Here is a 17,111-nt window from a genome sequence, read left to right as displayed (position 1 = left end):
ACTAACAATAAGGACATGAAACCAGTACTGCAGTAAGGTAAAGGAAGCTATTTAAATAGCTAAAAAAAAAATTCCTTTAGTGATCCTTTAAGGCAGAATCTATCTTTGAGAAAGTGATCTTGTTTTTTTGACTTGCAAGAGGAGATCTTTGCCAAAAAATAGGGTAATTTGACCAAAAACGAAAATTTGACCTTTAATTCAATAAATAAGATATTTTTAAAGAAGCAACAACTATCTAATAAATGGTATGAGGCCTCGTACACACGACCGAACATGTCTGCTGAAACTGGTCCGCGGACTAGTTTCCACAGTCATGTCCGACCGTGTGTAGGGCCTAGCGGACCGGATTCCTGGCCGAGCGAACAGGTTTCCAGCGGACAAAAGTTTCTTAGCATGCTAAGAAACTTGTCCGCTGGAACCATGTCCGCCGGACATGTCCGATGGTCAGTATGACTCATCGGACATGTCCGCTGGTTATGACGTATAACCAGCGGCCCGAAATCCCGCACATGCGTCGAATTGATTAGACGCATGCGTGGAAGCATTTAACTTCCGCGTCAGAGAATGTTGGTGTCGTATACGTCACCGCATTCTCTGTCCGCGGGGATTTTGGTCTGATGGTGTGTACACACATCAGACCAAAACCTCCCAGCAGACATGTCCGATGAAAACTGACCGTTTTCATTGGACATGTCTGGCCGTGTGTACAAGGCCTTACAGTTAAACCTTGGATTGCGAGTAACTTGGTCTGTGAGTGTTTTACAAGACGAGCAACACTTTTTCTTGATAAACGAGTGAGGCCTTGAATTATGAGTAGTGTCATGTTACAATTGATAATTAAAGAGAAGTGAGGCACCTCTAAGTGTAGCAATATGGTTACATTTAATGAAGTTACAACATTTTACTTGGGATCCGACTTGTGACACTCCAAGTCACGTGACATTTGAAATCCCATTTTAGTCAAGTAGAGCTGTCTTAATTAGCACTACTGAAGTTGCTCCGATTTTAGAAACGGTTCCTGTGCTACTTCAAGGCGATTTCTATACAACTTGTGCCCATAGATTTTAATGGACAGTGTCTCGAAGTTGCCTCGAAGTCACATTTCTAAAATCTTTTTATATGAACTATAGACTGAAGGACTTATGAATAAAGTGTTGTGGAATGAATCATCTGAGTTTTCCATTGTTTCTTATAGAAAAATTTGCTTTGATATAGAAGTGCTTTGGATTACAAGCACATTTCCGGAACAAATTATGCTCGCAATCTAAGATTTTACTGTAGTTTAATAAAACATATGATTTTAAGAACCACGTGGAGCTCATTCTAACACTAATATAACTAAAATAATGCATATTGTTTAAGTGTTAAAGGCCAGTTCACACCATAGAAAGGCAATCCGGATGCGTTCCAGGTGCTGTTTATCATGCACGTTTTTGATGCGTTTTTGGTAAGTTTTTGATGCAGTCCAGTGCCTTTTTTCACCCCTCTTTTTTTTTTATTAACCTTAACAAGGACAAGTGTGTTCCAGTGCGTTTTTGGTGGACTTTGGTGCATTCCGGTGCATTCCAGTGTGAACTATGCCATTGAAAACCATATAACCTACTTTCTATTCGTTTCTGATGCAGAAAAAAATGCACTGGACTGCATCTGGTGTGAACTTGCCCTAAAGAAGATGGAAAGGCCATCTACTAACCAGGTTTTATATGTTGCCTGCCCCTGCATTAGTAATGCTCCATACACCTTATTCTCTAAAGAGGACCAAAGCTGTGAAGACTGTGTCCAAAAAAAGGCAAGCAGAGAACAAAAGACTATTCACTCGTATTGCAAGTTGTCTCTAAGCTTAGGCAAAGGCTATTTCAACTGCTATCCTTATATGAAATTCCATCCAAATGTACATTTTTAGGGTACTGCTTAAGCATCATTTCCATTTCTAGATGCTCCCTATAACATAACAAATTTTCACTTTTGAGTTCAGATCCAGTTTAAATATGTTTTCAAAACTTGTAAGTGTCACAATGTATAGTATATCTTTTTAAGCATGCACTTTGTATATATTTTTATTTTTTCAGAAATTGCTGGCCATGGATCTTGGTTGTACACTGAATGATGTCTTTGAACTACTGGTATAACTAACTGGATTTGGTTTGATCAACTTTCAACATGATTTAATTTGAGTTTTTTGTGCCCTTCTACATCTTCACTTAGACTGGGATCACACCTAAGATGGATCCGTCGCACAGCAGGGTCCGGGGCGTCCTGGTTCACCTTGTCAGGTCCAATTTCAGCCCGTATTTTGGGCTGAATTCGGACCTGAAATGGACCAAAAAAGGCACATGTTTTTCCTGCAAAACGCTATGGACCTGCTGCGGAGATATGTGAACCGGCTCCATAGAGAGCCAATCACATTCTCCTGCTATGCGAATTGGATGCAGGGAAAAACCGCATTCAATTCGCATAGGTGTGAACAAACCTTACAAGCCAATTTTTAAAGTCTTAACACGCCCATATCAATTCTTAAGAAAAAAGAAAGGCTTCTGGCACATTCATAAAGCACAGCTACATATTGTACAAATGCATTTTTGGATATCCTTGCCTGTGTACTCATCCACCAATTGTTGACATTGGGAAGGCAAAAAATAACATAATCAAAGTATACAGGATGTGTCTAATAAGACCTTTTCTTCAGTCCCACTGTAGCTCCCCTTCCCTGCATCTGTCAGCAATTCTCAGCTGTCATATAAAAGCCAGGAGTTGCTGTATGAATATGGCATATGATACAGATGTTGCTGTCAAAAACAGACCTTCTGGCACAGTTTTTAAGAACACTGTTCAGATCTGAGATGGAGATACAAAGGGGTAGATATACTAAAACTGGGGGAGCGCAAAATCTGGTTCAGCTTTGCACAGAAACCAATCAGCCTGCAGGGTTTTTTTTATTTTTTTTCTGGTCAAAGTTTAATTGAACAAGCTGAAGTTAGAAGCTGATTGGCTACCATGCACAGCGGCACCATATTTTGCACTCTCCAGTTTTAGTAAATCACCCCGACGTAACTTCAAATCGAAGGATAAACCCAAGTAAACAGTGACAAGTAAAAAAATTGTGTTTTTATTTTATATGTTCCTTTATAGCCTTGTATTAGCCCTTAGCTTCCCCTTTCAACCCTACAAAGTTCCTTCTTTTCCTTCTACCATTTTCTTTTGTTTTGCAGTTGAATTTTTTCCATTTCTATTTTTCTAACCCTAACCTGCCTGGCGGTATTCCCGAGTCTGACTCGGGGTTAGATTTTCATGCTGCGAGCGGTAACCCAGAGTCAGACTCGGGCTCGCCTCGCTGGATCCACAGGCATTGTTTACTTACCTTGTCCCTGGATCCAGCGATGCCACCGAGCTGTGTGAGCGAGCGGGATTCACACAGCATCCTCCTGTGCCGCCGATCTCCGTTCCCTGCGACGTTACCAAGCATGGGAGCGGAGAACGGTGCCAAATTCAAAAACGTAAACAAACACATTACATACAGTATACTGTAATCTTATAGATTACAGTACTGTATGTAAAAAATACACACCCCCCTTGTCCCTAGTGGTCTGCCCAGTGCCCTACATGTACTTTTATATAATAAAAACTTTTCTTTCTGCCTGCAAACTGTAGATTGTCCATAGCAACCAAAAGTGTCCCTTTATGTCAAAAATAGTTTTAGAGCAGCTAAAAAACAGCGATAATAAATTATAATCACTTGCAGAATTGTGCGATAGCGATTTGTGGGGAAATTCGTTATAAAAATAAATAAATAATGACAGCGACAATTCTGCAACTGAGCAAATTTCAGTGATTTTGATTTGATTACATTATTGAATAATTTTTATTATAATTATATTATTATTTGTTATAATTATTTATAATTATTTATTATATTATAATTTATAATTTTGTTTTTAAAAAAATGTCATACCTAGGATGCCTATTAGAATCTTGTTTGGTCAGATTTAAGTGAGTTATTCCTAAGAATTGCAGGCCTACAGTATAAAACACCAAATTTCCTTGCAAATAATGGTACTGCTTTCAGCATCTTTTTTCTGAAAGAATCATACCGCCAGGGAGGTTAAGAGCCGGTTCACACTGGGGCGACTTGGGATCTGACTTGAAGTCGCCTCAAGTCGCGCTGTCGAGAAAAACAATGCAAGTGAATGGGAGCGGTGTTAATACACACTACTCAAGTCGCTCCGACTTCAAAAGAAGTTCATGTACTACTTCAATCCGACTTGTAGGCCATTTGTACCCATTGATTTCAATGGAAGTCTGATCCAAGTCTGATCCAAGTCTGATCACTGTCTTAACTGAAGCGACTTTCCAGGAAGATAACATACATTTCTCAGGCAAACCTCTCCCTCCCCCTCCCTCCCCTAGAGCTGATTGTTGTTTGATTGGCCACTGGAAAGTCCTGGAGGCGACTTCAAGTCGTGTTATAAATCGCCCCAGATCGCCCTGTGGTTCATGCTCAAGTCGTGTCGGAGTCGCCTCTGAAAGTCGCGCTGGAAGTCGTGTCGCCCTAGTGTGAACCGACTCTTAACGTCAATTTTTTGGTTTTTATTCTTTGTGCTCATAATAGAAAAACACAACCAACTAGGAAACTTTTGTTTTTATTCCTTTTGTTCATTAATACAAAAAACAAAAACAAAAACACAGCTAGCTAGAATATTCTAAAACTACCCTAAATAATATTGTTTCTTTGCAACCACGAAAACACCAGGTGTGTTCTGAATATAGAATCACTATGTCCTTCTTTTTTTTCCCAGGAACTTCCACTTGATGCTCTAAACTTGTTAAAGGTAACTTTGTATTCATCTCAATGACAAATGTAAATCATGTAAAAAGGGGTTCTCATAATGCAAACAAAGAAAATGTTTTTGTTTATCCTTGGAAGAAAACTTCTTATTTAAATGTGAGTTACCTGGCTGTCATGCTGATCCACCAGCTTTATTACCTATGAAGACTGACTAATAACATGTATGCAGATGAGGAGTTCTGCCTTCAATGTAACTTTCTAATCTGGGAGCTTGTTCTGGGTCAGTGATTTATAAAGTGTTAAATCTACAGAAAGCCAGGGAAATTGTATATTCAGCGCTAGAGGAAAAGTCCAAATAAAGATCATCCAGGTGATTCTCTTATAAGTGACTGACAATATGAGGCATGCAGGTGATATAGCGTGGGTTAGCAGGAGACCTCCACCAATAGTAACAATGGCCGCTCACCTCATTGATAATAAAAAATCGCTTTCCCATAAGGGTCAATCCCAGGCATGTAACAGCATAATCCAAGCAGGAAAGGAATACATCTCAGGTAATATCAGCATGGATGGCAGATCTCAAGTAATATCAGCATGGATAGCAGCCATGGAATCCGATGTAAGAAAAACAAAACATAGTGTTTCTCCGCAATAACCAATATAACATTTAATAGTGAAAATACACTTACATAAAAAGCACTATATCCAGTGCTAGGAATCAAATGCAAACAAAAACGCACAGCGTGGTCCGATAGATGGCAGCGGGTGACGTCACGTACTTCCCTACCGAACGTTGCGTCCCAAGGGCGGGACTTCTTCAGCGGATGTAGGGGAGAGGAAACGTGCACCCAGTTATATACATGTATGTTGCTATGGAAAGTAAGTAGCTACAATGCAGCATATGGACCAAAAAGGTCTCTAGCTACAGGGCAATGTGTGGGACAAAAAGCTCACTGGCTACGGATCAGCATGCAGGACAAAAAGCACCGCAAAAAAACAGAAAGCAAATCACTTACTGCGGCGATCATACCTATTCAAATCTGTCAGCAGAAATATGCAAGGGGAGAGTGAATATTACTTAAAAGCCCCGGAATACATATGTTTAGCAACGACAAAAGAAAAAATATAAAAATATATAAATATACAAAAGTCCCATTTAGACAAAATGGAAGATAGAAAAAACAGGGCTGCATAATCATGCAGACCAGTACAACACATGAGGTCAACCGCTGCAACCATCGGACAAGCAAAAACATAACATTAAAACAATGTAAATACAAATATTAATTATGAACAATGTTAAAAATATTTTGTTTAAAAAAATATATGTATCTGAAAACGCATGTCAACGATCGGATAAAAACAATTGACATCAAAGTCCACATTAAAACAATGTAAATACAAATATTAATTATGGACAATGTTAAAAATATTTTCTTGAAAAAATATATGTATCTGAAAACGCATGTCAACGATCGGATATAAAACAATTAACATCAAAGTCCACATTTAACCCGTCAGGACAAAGAACATGGGTCTCATGAATCCAATAAGATTCTTTCTTGCTCAATTGTCGGATAAAATTACCCCCCCTCCAATGACGATTAACCTTTTCAATTCCCCAAAAACGCAATCCTTTTGGATTTTTATGATGGAAATCCCTAAAATGGCGGGATACATTGTGTGTGGTTTTCCCTTGTTTGATGTTATTAACATGTTCGGCTAAACGTACATGTAGGGGTCTGGAGGTTCTACCTATGTATTGCAGGCCGCAATCACATTCCAACATATAGACAACACCTACGGTGTCACAAGTGATGAGCTGTTTAATATCATATTCTTTATCAGTGGCAGATGCCACAAATTTTTTCCTCTTTTTAATGTTCACTTTGGAATGTTTGCATGGAACACAACGTCCACACGCATAGAAACCTCCCAGGAATTTGAACATTCTATTATCTGAAATGACCGGGGGATCGAGCACACTAGGTGCTAATCGATCCCTAAGAGTGGGAGCTTTCTTGTATACAAATTGGGGTTTTGCTGGTAATGCAGGTCCCAATATTTTGTCCTGTTTCAAGATAGACCAATTTTTTGAGATGATCCGTTCAAATTTTTTTATGTTGGACATTATAGTCCAAGATAATTCTAAAATTGTGTTTATCATTGGGGGGAAGGCTGACATTAGCCACACGATCGGACACTAAAACAGTTCTATCCAATTGCTGAACCTGTCCAATTTCCCTCTCAAGGTGGTCTTGGTTGTACCCTTTTTGCACAAATCTATCAGCCAAAACACGAGATTGGTCAACAAAGTCAGACTCAGTGGTGCAATTACGGCGTAATCTAATAAATTGCCCTTTGGGGATATTACATAACCAAGATTTGTGATGGCAACTTCCCAATGGTATGTATGCATTCCGGTCTGTAGGTTTGAAATAATTGGTGAGTTTAAAATGGTCCGTATTTTTGACTATGGTCAAATCTAAAAAGACAATTTTTTCATAGTCAATGGTCCATGTGAGTGTAATATTTTTGTTGTTATTATTGAGACCACTGATGAAGGTATCCAATGAGGACCTCTCACCATTCCAAATGATGATGAGGTCATCGATATAACGACGGTAACAGACTAACTCAGGGGGGCGATGTTGGAAAATCGCCTCTTCCTCCCAGTGGGCCATGAAAATATTGGCCACACTGGGAGCAAAACGAGCGCCCATGGCAACTCCCCTTGTCTGCAGCAAATAGTCTCCATTATACCAGAAATAATTTCTGGATAAGCAGAAATCCAAACAGCCCAAAAGGAATTCTTGGTGTCTCCCTGATAGTGTTGATGTGGAAAGGGCCCATTCAACAGACGCCATAGCGTCACTGTGTCCTATAATAGTATAAAGCGAACTGACGTCCGCAGTGACTAATATACTATTAGTGGAACAACCAAGAGATTCCAATATTTGGATAATATGCTTAGTGTCTTTCAGAAAAGCAGGGGTTTTAACCACTAAAGGTTGCAAAAACGAATCTATATATTGGCCCAATCTGGCCGATACCGAGTCGATCCCATTGACAATGGGCCTCCCAGGCGGATGGGTACTATTTTTGTGGATCTTTGGCAAGAAATAAATAATGGGGGTTCTACAAAACAAGGGATCGAGATACAACGCCTCTTTTTTAGTAAGAATCTTTTGATCCCTCCCATCTTCAATGATATGATGAAGTTCATCCTTGAAATCAAACATAGGATCTTTAGACAATACCCTATAGGTATCACTATCAGAAAGAAGATTACTCATTTCAAGTTGATAATAGTTTTTACTGAGGACAACGAGACCCCCCCCTTTGTCCGCAGGGCGGATAACGATGTCTTTCCTTTTTGCCAAGGATTCAATACCCCTTTTAATGTATTGAGGATCCAATACCTTTTTTACCTTCAATGCTTCCAAGTCATTTACAACCATGTTCTTAAAAACATCCAAAAACTTGTTCTCTTTATTAAGAGGGTTAAAAGTGGACTTATTACGCAAACCTGAGTGATAGGAATTAGCAATAGGTGCCGCTGTACTAGTGGGCTTAGACAGGAAATACTTTTTCATGTTAAGTGTCCTGATGTACTTTTGCAGGCTAATGTACGTTTGAAACTTATTCAAATTCTTAGTGGGGGCAAATTTAAGACCTCTATCAAGGACTTTCAATTCGTCCTCATCCAGAGGAACCCCACTAAGGTTATATATCCCTGCTCCAACTATGGTCTGGGTTTTTTGTAGGCGCCTGCCCCCTCTCCTTCCTCTCTTTCTTTTCTCTTTCTGGGAGTTCCAATATTCGGAGGGATGGGAGGTGGTGGATGTCTCCACCAATCCCCTGGTGGGGGATACTGGTAGTGGGGGTCTAATTGGTGTCCCTGGCGTGACCCTAAAAAATCCCCCTCTGCATAAGAGTGATGATTAGCCAAAGGAGTGAATCTGTTATAGGTGGAGATAGGATGGGATCTCGTGACATGAGAAGAATCCCTATAATCCCCATGTTGGCGTATATCCCTCCAGGGTGTGGGGGAGTTGGGTTGATATACTGGGGGATGATGAACTGAACCAGAAGGGGCAGATCCTCCCCTTCCCCTCCCTCTTTTGTTCTTACCTCTTTTGTTAGTACCTCTAGTGAAATAATTTCTCTGAGGAGAGGAATATCTCTCAGGTGGTGGATGATGTTGAACATCATTACTAAAGTGGGCTCTCGGGGTTAAATTCTGAACTTCATTAATAAGTGGATTGACAGGCAATCTGACATTATCATTGGTAACAGTTGTGGAGGTGCTTTGCCATTTGAAGATACTGTTTACACCAGTGAAGTCATCCCAATCCCTTATAAATTTTTTCTTTTTCTTGTTCTGAATTTCTGAGTCCCACTTCATGAGTTTATTTTTAAGTTCACCTGAGAGTTTAAGAAATTCCTCACTATCCTTGAGGGGTTCCAAAATGGTGGTAATGTCATTAATCTGGGAATTAAGGATCTTGAGTTTCCTCTGTTTACGAACCAAAAGGAGCTCCATGAGCTCCATACCTTTTTTAATAAAGAAACTACTCCATTCAGAGATAGAATCAATGTCCACCAGGCCATCATTAGGCGGGACATCCCATCTTAAACGTCTCGGAATGAGTTTTGAAGTAAGGTACTGCTCAAAAGATACAATGTCCCACCATGTTTTGGTCTTTTTTTCAAACAAATGTCCTAACTTGCGAAAGGACTGGGCTATATCATTCACTGGCTCGCTAGCATTCCTAGAAAAGACATCAGTGATTTTAATATCCCTTTTTTCCAAATATTGGAAAACATCCATATTGCTGCTAGATTAATATAAATTGATAAGCAGATAAATGAAAATAGTAAAAAAATCAGCGCAATATACAGGTAAAACGGAATCAGCAGCTATGCACTAGGATTCAATTTATAAATTCCTTAAGAGTCAATGTAAAGTAGATAGTGCAGCGCTAGAGGAAAAGTCCAAATAAAGATCATCCAGGTGATTCTCTTATAAGTGACTGACAATATGAGGCATGCAGGTGATATAGCGTGGGTTAGCAGGAGACCTCCACCAATAGTAACAATGGCCGCTCACCTCATTGATAATAAAAAATCGCTTTCCCATAAGGGTCAATCCCAGGCATGTAACAGCATAATCCAAGCAGGAAAGGAATACATCTCAGGTAATATCAGCATGGATGGCAGATCTCAAGTAATATCAGCATGGATAGCAGCCATGGAATCCGATGTAAGAAAAACAAAACATAGTGTTTCTCCGCAATAACCAATATAACATTTAATAGTGAAAATACACTTACATAAAAAGCACTATATCCAGTGCTAGGAATCAAATGCAAACAAAAACGCACAGCGTGGTCCGATAGATGGCAGCGGGTGACGTCACGTACTTCCCTACCGAACGTTGCGTCCCAAGGGCGGGACTTCTTCAGCGGATGTAGGGGAGAGGAAACGTGCACCCAGTTATATACATGTATGTTGCTATGGAAAGTAAGTAGCTACAATGCAGCATATGGACCAAAAAGGTCTCTAGCTACAGGGCAATGTGTGGGACAAAAAGCTCACTGGCTACGGATCAGCATGCAGGACAAAAAGCACCGCAAAAAAACAGAAAGCAAATCACTTACTGCGGCGATCATACCTATTCAAATCTGTCAGCAGAAATATGCAAGGGGAGAGTGAATATTACTTAAAAGCCCCGGAATACATATGTTTAGCAACGACAAAAGAAAAAATATAAAAATATATAAATATACAAAAGTCCCATTTAGACAAAATGGAAGATAGAAAAAACAGGGCTGCATAATCATGCAGACCAGTACAACACATGAGGTCAACCGCTGCAACCATCGGACAAGCAAAAACATAACATTAAAACAATGTAAATACAAATATTAATTATGAACAATGTTAAAAATATTTTGTTTAAAAAAATATATGTATCTGAAAACGCATGTCAACGATCGGATAAAAACAATTGACATCAAAGTCCACATTAAAACAATGTAAATACAAATATTAATTATGGACAATGTTAAAAATATTTTCTTGAAAAAATATATGTATCTGAAAACGCATGTCAACGATCGGATATAAAACAATTAACATCAAAGTCCACATTTAACCCGTCAGGACAAAGAACATGGGTCTCATGAATCCAATAAGATTCTTTCTTGCTCAATTGTCGGATAAAATTACCCCCCCTCCAATGACGATTAACCTTTTCAATTCCCCAAAAACGCAATCCTTTTGGATTTTTATGATGGAAATCCCTAAAATGGCGGGATACATTGTGTGTGGTTTTCCCTTGTTTGATGTTATTAACATGTTCGGCTAAACGTACATGTAGGGGTCTGGAGGTTCTACCTATGTATTGCAGGCCGCAATCACATTCCAACATATAGACAACACCTACGGTGTCACAAGTGATGAGCTGTTTAATATCATATTCTTTATCAGTGGCAGATGCCACAAATTTTTTCCTCTTTTTAATGTTCACTTTGGAATGTTTGCATGGAACACAACGTCCACACGCATAGAAACCTCCCAGGAATTTGAACATTCTATTATCTGAAATGACCGGGGGATCGAGCACACTAGGTGCTAATCGATCCCTAAGAGTGGGAGCTTTCTTGTATACAAATTGGGGTTTTGCTGGTAATGCAGGTCCCAATATTTTGTCCTGTTTCAAGATAGACCAATTTTTTGAGATGATCCGTTCAAATTTTTTATGTTGGACATTATAGTCCAAGATAATTCTAAAATTGTGTTTATCATTGGGGGGAAGGCTGACATTAGCCACACGATCGGACACTAAAACAGTTCTATCCAATTGCTGAACCTGTCCAATTTCCCTCTCAAGGTGGTCTTGGTTGTACCCTTTTTGCACAAATCTATCAGCCAAAACACGAGATTGGTCAACAAAGTCAGACTCAGTGGTGCAATTACGGCGTAATCTAATAAATTGCCCTTTGGGGATATTACATAACCAAGATTTGTGATGGCAACTTCCCAATGGTATGTATGCATTCCGGTCTGTAGGTTTGAAATAATTGGTGAGTTTAAAATGGTCCGTATTTTTGACTATGGTCAAATCTAAAAAGACAATTTTTTCATAGTCAATGGTCCATGTGAGTGTAATATTTTTGTTGTTATTATTGAGACCACTGATGAAGGTATCCAATGAGGACCTCTCACCATTCCAAATGATGATGAGGTCATCGATATAACGACGGTAACAGACTAACTCAGGGGGGCGATGTTGGAAAATCGCCTCTTCCTCCCAGTGGGCCATGAAAATATTGGCCACACTGGGAGCAAAACGAGCGCCCATGGCAACTCCCCTTGTCTGCAGCAAATAGTCTCCATTATACCAGAAATAATTTCTGGATAAGCAGAAATCCAAACAGCCCAAAAGGAATTCTTGGTGTCTCCCTGATAGTGTTGATGTGGAAAGGGCCCATTCAACAGACGCCATAGCGTCACTGTGTCCTATAATAGTATAAAGCGAACTGACGTCCGCAGTGACTAATATACTATTAGTGGAACAACCAAGAGATTCCAATATTTGGATAATATGCTTAGTGTCTTTCAGAAAAGCAGGGGTTTTAACCACTAAAGGTTGCAAAAACGAATCTATATATTGGCCCAATCTGGCCGATACCGAGTCGATCCCATTGACAATGGGCCTCCCAGGCGGATGGGTACTATTTTTGTGGATCTTTGGCAAGAAATAAATAATGGGGGTTCTACAAAACAAGGGATCGAGATACAACGCCTCTTTTTTAGTAAGAATCTTTTGATCCCTCCCATCTTCAATGATATGATGAAGTTCATCCTTGAAATCAAACATAGGATCTTTAGACAATACCCTATAGGTATCACTATCAGAAAGAAGATTACTCATTTCAAGTTGATAATAGTTTTTACTGAGGACAACGATAGTGATACCTATAGGGTATTGTCTAAAGATCCTATGTTTGATTTCAAGGATGAACTTCATCATATCATTGAAGATGGGAGGGATCAAAAGATTCTTACTAAAAAAGAGGCGTTGTATCTCGATCCCTTGTTTTGTAGAACCCCCATTATTTATTTCTTGCCAAAGATCCACAAAAATAGTACCCATCCGCCTGGGAGGCCCATTGTCAATGGGATCGACTCGGTATCGGCCAGATTGGGCCAATATATAGATTCGTTTTTGCAACCTTTAGTGGTTAAAACCCCTGCTTTTCTGAAAGACACTAAGCATATTATCCAAATATTGGAATCTCTTGGTTGTTCCACTAATAGTATATTAGTCACTGCGGACGTCAGTTCGCTTTATACTATTATAGGACACAGTGACGCTATGGCGTCTGTTGAATGGGCCCTTTCCACATCAACACTATCAGGGAGACACCAAGAATTCCTTTTGGGCTGTTTGGATTTCTGCTTATCCAGAAATTATTTCTGGTATAATGGAGACTATTTGCTGCAGACAAGGGGAGTTGCCATGGGCGCTCGTTTTGCTCCCAGTGTGGCCAATATTTTCATGGCCCACTGGGAGGAAGAGGCGATTTTCCAACATCGCCCCCCTGAGTTAGTCTGTTACCGTCGTTATATCGATGACCTCATCATCATTTGGAATGGTGAGAGGTCCTCATTGGATACCTTCATCAGTGGTCTCAATAATAACAACAAAAATATTACACTCACATGGACCATTGACTATGAAAAAATTGTCTTTTTAGATTTGACCATAGTCAAAAATACGGACCATTTTAAACTCACCAATTATTTCAAACCTACAGACCGGAATGCATACATACCATTGGGAAGTTGCCATCACAAATCTTGGTTATGTAATATCCCCAAAGGGCAATTTATTAGATTACGCCGTAATTGCACCACTGAGTCTGACTTTGTTGACCAATCTCGTGTTTTGGCTGATAGATTTGTGCAAAAAGGGTACAACCAAGACCACCTTGAGAGGGAAATTGGACAGGTTCAGCAATTGGATAAAACTGTTTTAGTGTCCGATCGTGTGGCTAATGTCAGCCTTCCCCCCAATGATAAACACAATTTTAGAATTATCTTGGACTATAATGTCCAACATAAAAAATTTGAACGGATCATCTCAAAAAATTGGTCTATCTTGAAACAGGACAAAATATTGGGACCTGCATTACCAGCAAAACCCCAATTTGTATACAAGAAAGCTCCCACTCTTAGGGATCGATTAGCACCTAGTGTGCTCGATCCCCCGGTCATTTCAGATAATAGAATGTTCAAATTCCTGGGAGGTTTCTATGCGTGTGGACGTTGTGTTCCATGCAAACATTCCAAAGTGAACATTAAAAAGAGGAAAAAATTTGTGGCATCTGCCACTGATAAAGAATATGATATTAAACAGCTCATCACTTGTGACACCGTAGGTGTTGTCTATATGTTGGAATGTGATTGCGGCCTGCAATACATAGGTAGAACCTCCAGACCCCTACATGTACGTTTAGCCGAACATGTTAATAACATCAAACAAGGGAAAACCACACACAATGTATCCCGCCATTTTAGGGATTTCCATCATAAAAATCCAAAAGGATTGCGTTTTTGGGGAATTGAAAAGGTTAATCGTCATTGGAGGGGGGGTAATTTTATCCGACAATTGAGCAAGAAAGAATCTTATTGGATTCATGAGACCCATGTTCTTTGTCCTGACGGGTTAAATGTGGACTTTGATGTTAATTGTTTTATATCCGATCGTTGACATGCGTTTTCAGATACATATATTTTTTCAAGAAAATATTTTTAACATTGTCCATAATTAATATTTGTATTTACATTGTTTTAATGTGGACTTTGATGTCAATTGTTTTTATCCGATCGTTGACATGCGTTTTCAGATACATATATTTTTTTAAACAAAATATTTTTAACATTGTTCATAATTAATATTTGTATTTACATTGTTTTAATGTTATGTTTTTGCTTGTCCGATGGTTGCAGCGGTTGACCTCATGTGTTGTACTGGTCTGCATGATTATGCAGCCCTGTTTTTTCTATCTTCCATTTTGTCTAAATGGGACTTTTGTATATTTATATATTTTTATATTTTTTCTTTTGTCGTTGCTAAACATATGTATTCCGGGGCTTTTAAGTAATATTCACTCTCCCCTTGCATATTTCTGCTGACAGATTTGAATAGGTATGATCGCCGCAGTAAGTGATTTGCTTTCTGTTTTTTTGCGGTGCTTTTTGTCCTGCATGCTGATCCGTAGCCAGTGAGCTTTTTGTCCCACACATTGCCCTGTAGCTAGAGACCTTTTTGGTCCATATGCTGCATTGTAGCTACTTACTTTCCATAGCAACATACATGTATATAACTGGGTGCACGTTTCCTCTCCCCTACATCCGCTGAAGAAGTCCCGCCCTTGGGACGCAACGTTCGGTAGGGAAGTACGTGACGTCACCCGCTGCCATCTATCGGACCACGCTGTGCGTTTTTGTTTGCATTTGATTCCTAGCACTGGATATAGTGCTTTTTATGTAAGTGTATTTTCACTATTAAATGTTATATTGGTTATTGCGGAGAAACACTATGTTTTGTTTTTCTTACATCGGATTCCATGGCTGCTATCCATGCTGATATTACTTGAGATCTGCCATCCATGCTGATATTACCTGAGATGTATTCCTTTCCTGCTTGGATTATGCTGTTACATGCCTGGGATTGACCCTTATGGGAAAGCGATTTTTTATTATCAATGAGGTGAGCGGCCATTGTTACTATTGGTGGAGGTCTCCTGCTAACCCACGCTATATCACCTGCATGCCTCATATTGTCAGTCACTTATAAGAGAATCACCTGGATGATCTTTATTTGGACTTTTCCTCTAGCGCTGCACTATCTACTTTACATTGACTCTTAAGGAATTTATAAATTGAATCCTAGTGCATAGCTGCTGATTCCGTTTTACCTGTATATTGCGCTGATTTTTTTACTATTTTCAAATTGTATATTCAGAAAGGGCTCAGTATTGACAGCCTACATATATATCTAAGCACAGGTTTATTTTAAATGTTAAAGTTCTACTTAGTTAGAAGTAAGTTATATGGCAGGAACAACACAATTCTAAAATTGGATGCTATTTCTATTACAAGGCCGCTATTACATCCAAGATTCTTTTATGTGTTTCCTCTGTATACATTTTCCCTACATTGACATATAGATCAAAAGTGACAGGTGTTGGGATAAACTAAGTACATTCACAGGGGTTCTCTTAACTTCATTAAAATTCTTGGATGTAAACCCACTCTCATCAATTATTAACTAATGCCATAGTGCTGAACTATAAGGCTATACATGCCTCCTACATGCATCCTCCCCTGTCAAATGTGTATCGTTTATCAGTTAGAAGCCCCCAAAAACAGCAGATTCAGTGGGTGGGTCTGTTATCGGCGCTTGGTAGGCGGAGTCATGATGTCAGCAGACTCCCTGCCCACCTCTACACTCCCCTTGGCCAGAGCGTGCACAGAGAGGCAAAGCGTGTTCTTGGTAAAAACAGAGCGCGCTCACGGCCCCCTGTCATTTCTGTACACACATCCATCTCCAGTGACAGTCTGGGATGATCGGTGCGACAGAGGGTAAGCTGTGAGCACCGATCCTCCCTGCATGGCTTTTCATCATCTGCTTCTCTCCCTCCCGTGGCTTTCACCTGAAAAGCCATGCAGGGGGGATCGGTGCTCACAGCTGACCCCCCCTTTGCACCGATCATCCCTGACTGTCCTCAGTGTCTTCCTTCAGCGCCGTGTCCTCCTCCGCCCCCCTCGTCCATCTCCGTCTTTCCCTGCTGTGCCTTGTTCCTCCTCCGCCCCCCCTCGTCCTAATCTATATGTCTACATCCCCCACCCGTGTGTTCACATTTTCTCGTGTGTTCACATTCCCCCCGTGTCTTCCTCCTCCTCCGCCCTCCTCATCCGCCGTTTTCCCTCCCCTCTGTCTCCTCTCCCGAGGGCTGTGAGGGGGTGCGGGGCGAGCGGGTAGATCTATCAGGATGGAGAGCGGAGAAAGGAGCTGGTACGTCAATTACCAGCCCCTTTCTTTTCTGAACGGGACACATAGCGCTCGTTACCGATCGATGTGCGTCCTGTGATAACTGAGCAGAGTAACCTGTGTGTTACTATGCTCAGTTTATGAATGGAGGGGAGATGCTGTCTTCCCTCCATTCATCTTCTGTGCAGAGAAAATGACAGGTGAATGAATGCCCTCTGTCCCTTTCTCTGTCTCAAATGGGAGAGGCCAGGGGTCTCT

At 40.1% G+C, this 17,111-nt stretch overlaps 1 protein-coding gene across 1 annotated transcript in view; it reads left to right on the top strand.

The window, feature by feature from the left end:
• Window positions 1–17,111, top strand: part of LOC120932240 — a 40,529-nt gene that overhangs the window by 9,248 nt on the left and 14,170 nt on the right. Inside the window, exons 5-6 of the mRNA XM_040344488.1 lie at window positions 2,070–2,123; window positions 4,794–4,826. Of these exons, the coding sequence (XP_040200422.1) occupies window positions 2,070–2,123; window positions 4,794–4,826 (87 nt within the window). The remainder of the gene's footprint in view (window positions 1–2,069; window positions 2,124–4,793; window positions 4,827–17,111) is intronic.

This window comes from Rana temporaria, chromosome 3 (assembly GCF_905171775.1).
Source record: "Rana temporaria chromosome 3, aRanTem1.1, whole genome shotgun sequence".
Classification (NCBI taxonomy): domain Eukaryota; kingdom Metazoa; phylum Chordata; class Amphibia; order Anura; family Ranidae; genus Rana; species Rana temporaria.
Note: the sequence above shows the minus strand (reverse complement) of the source record. Positions and strands in the feature narration are given on the sequence as shown.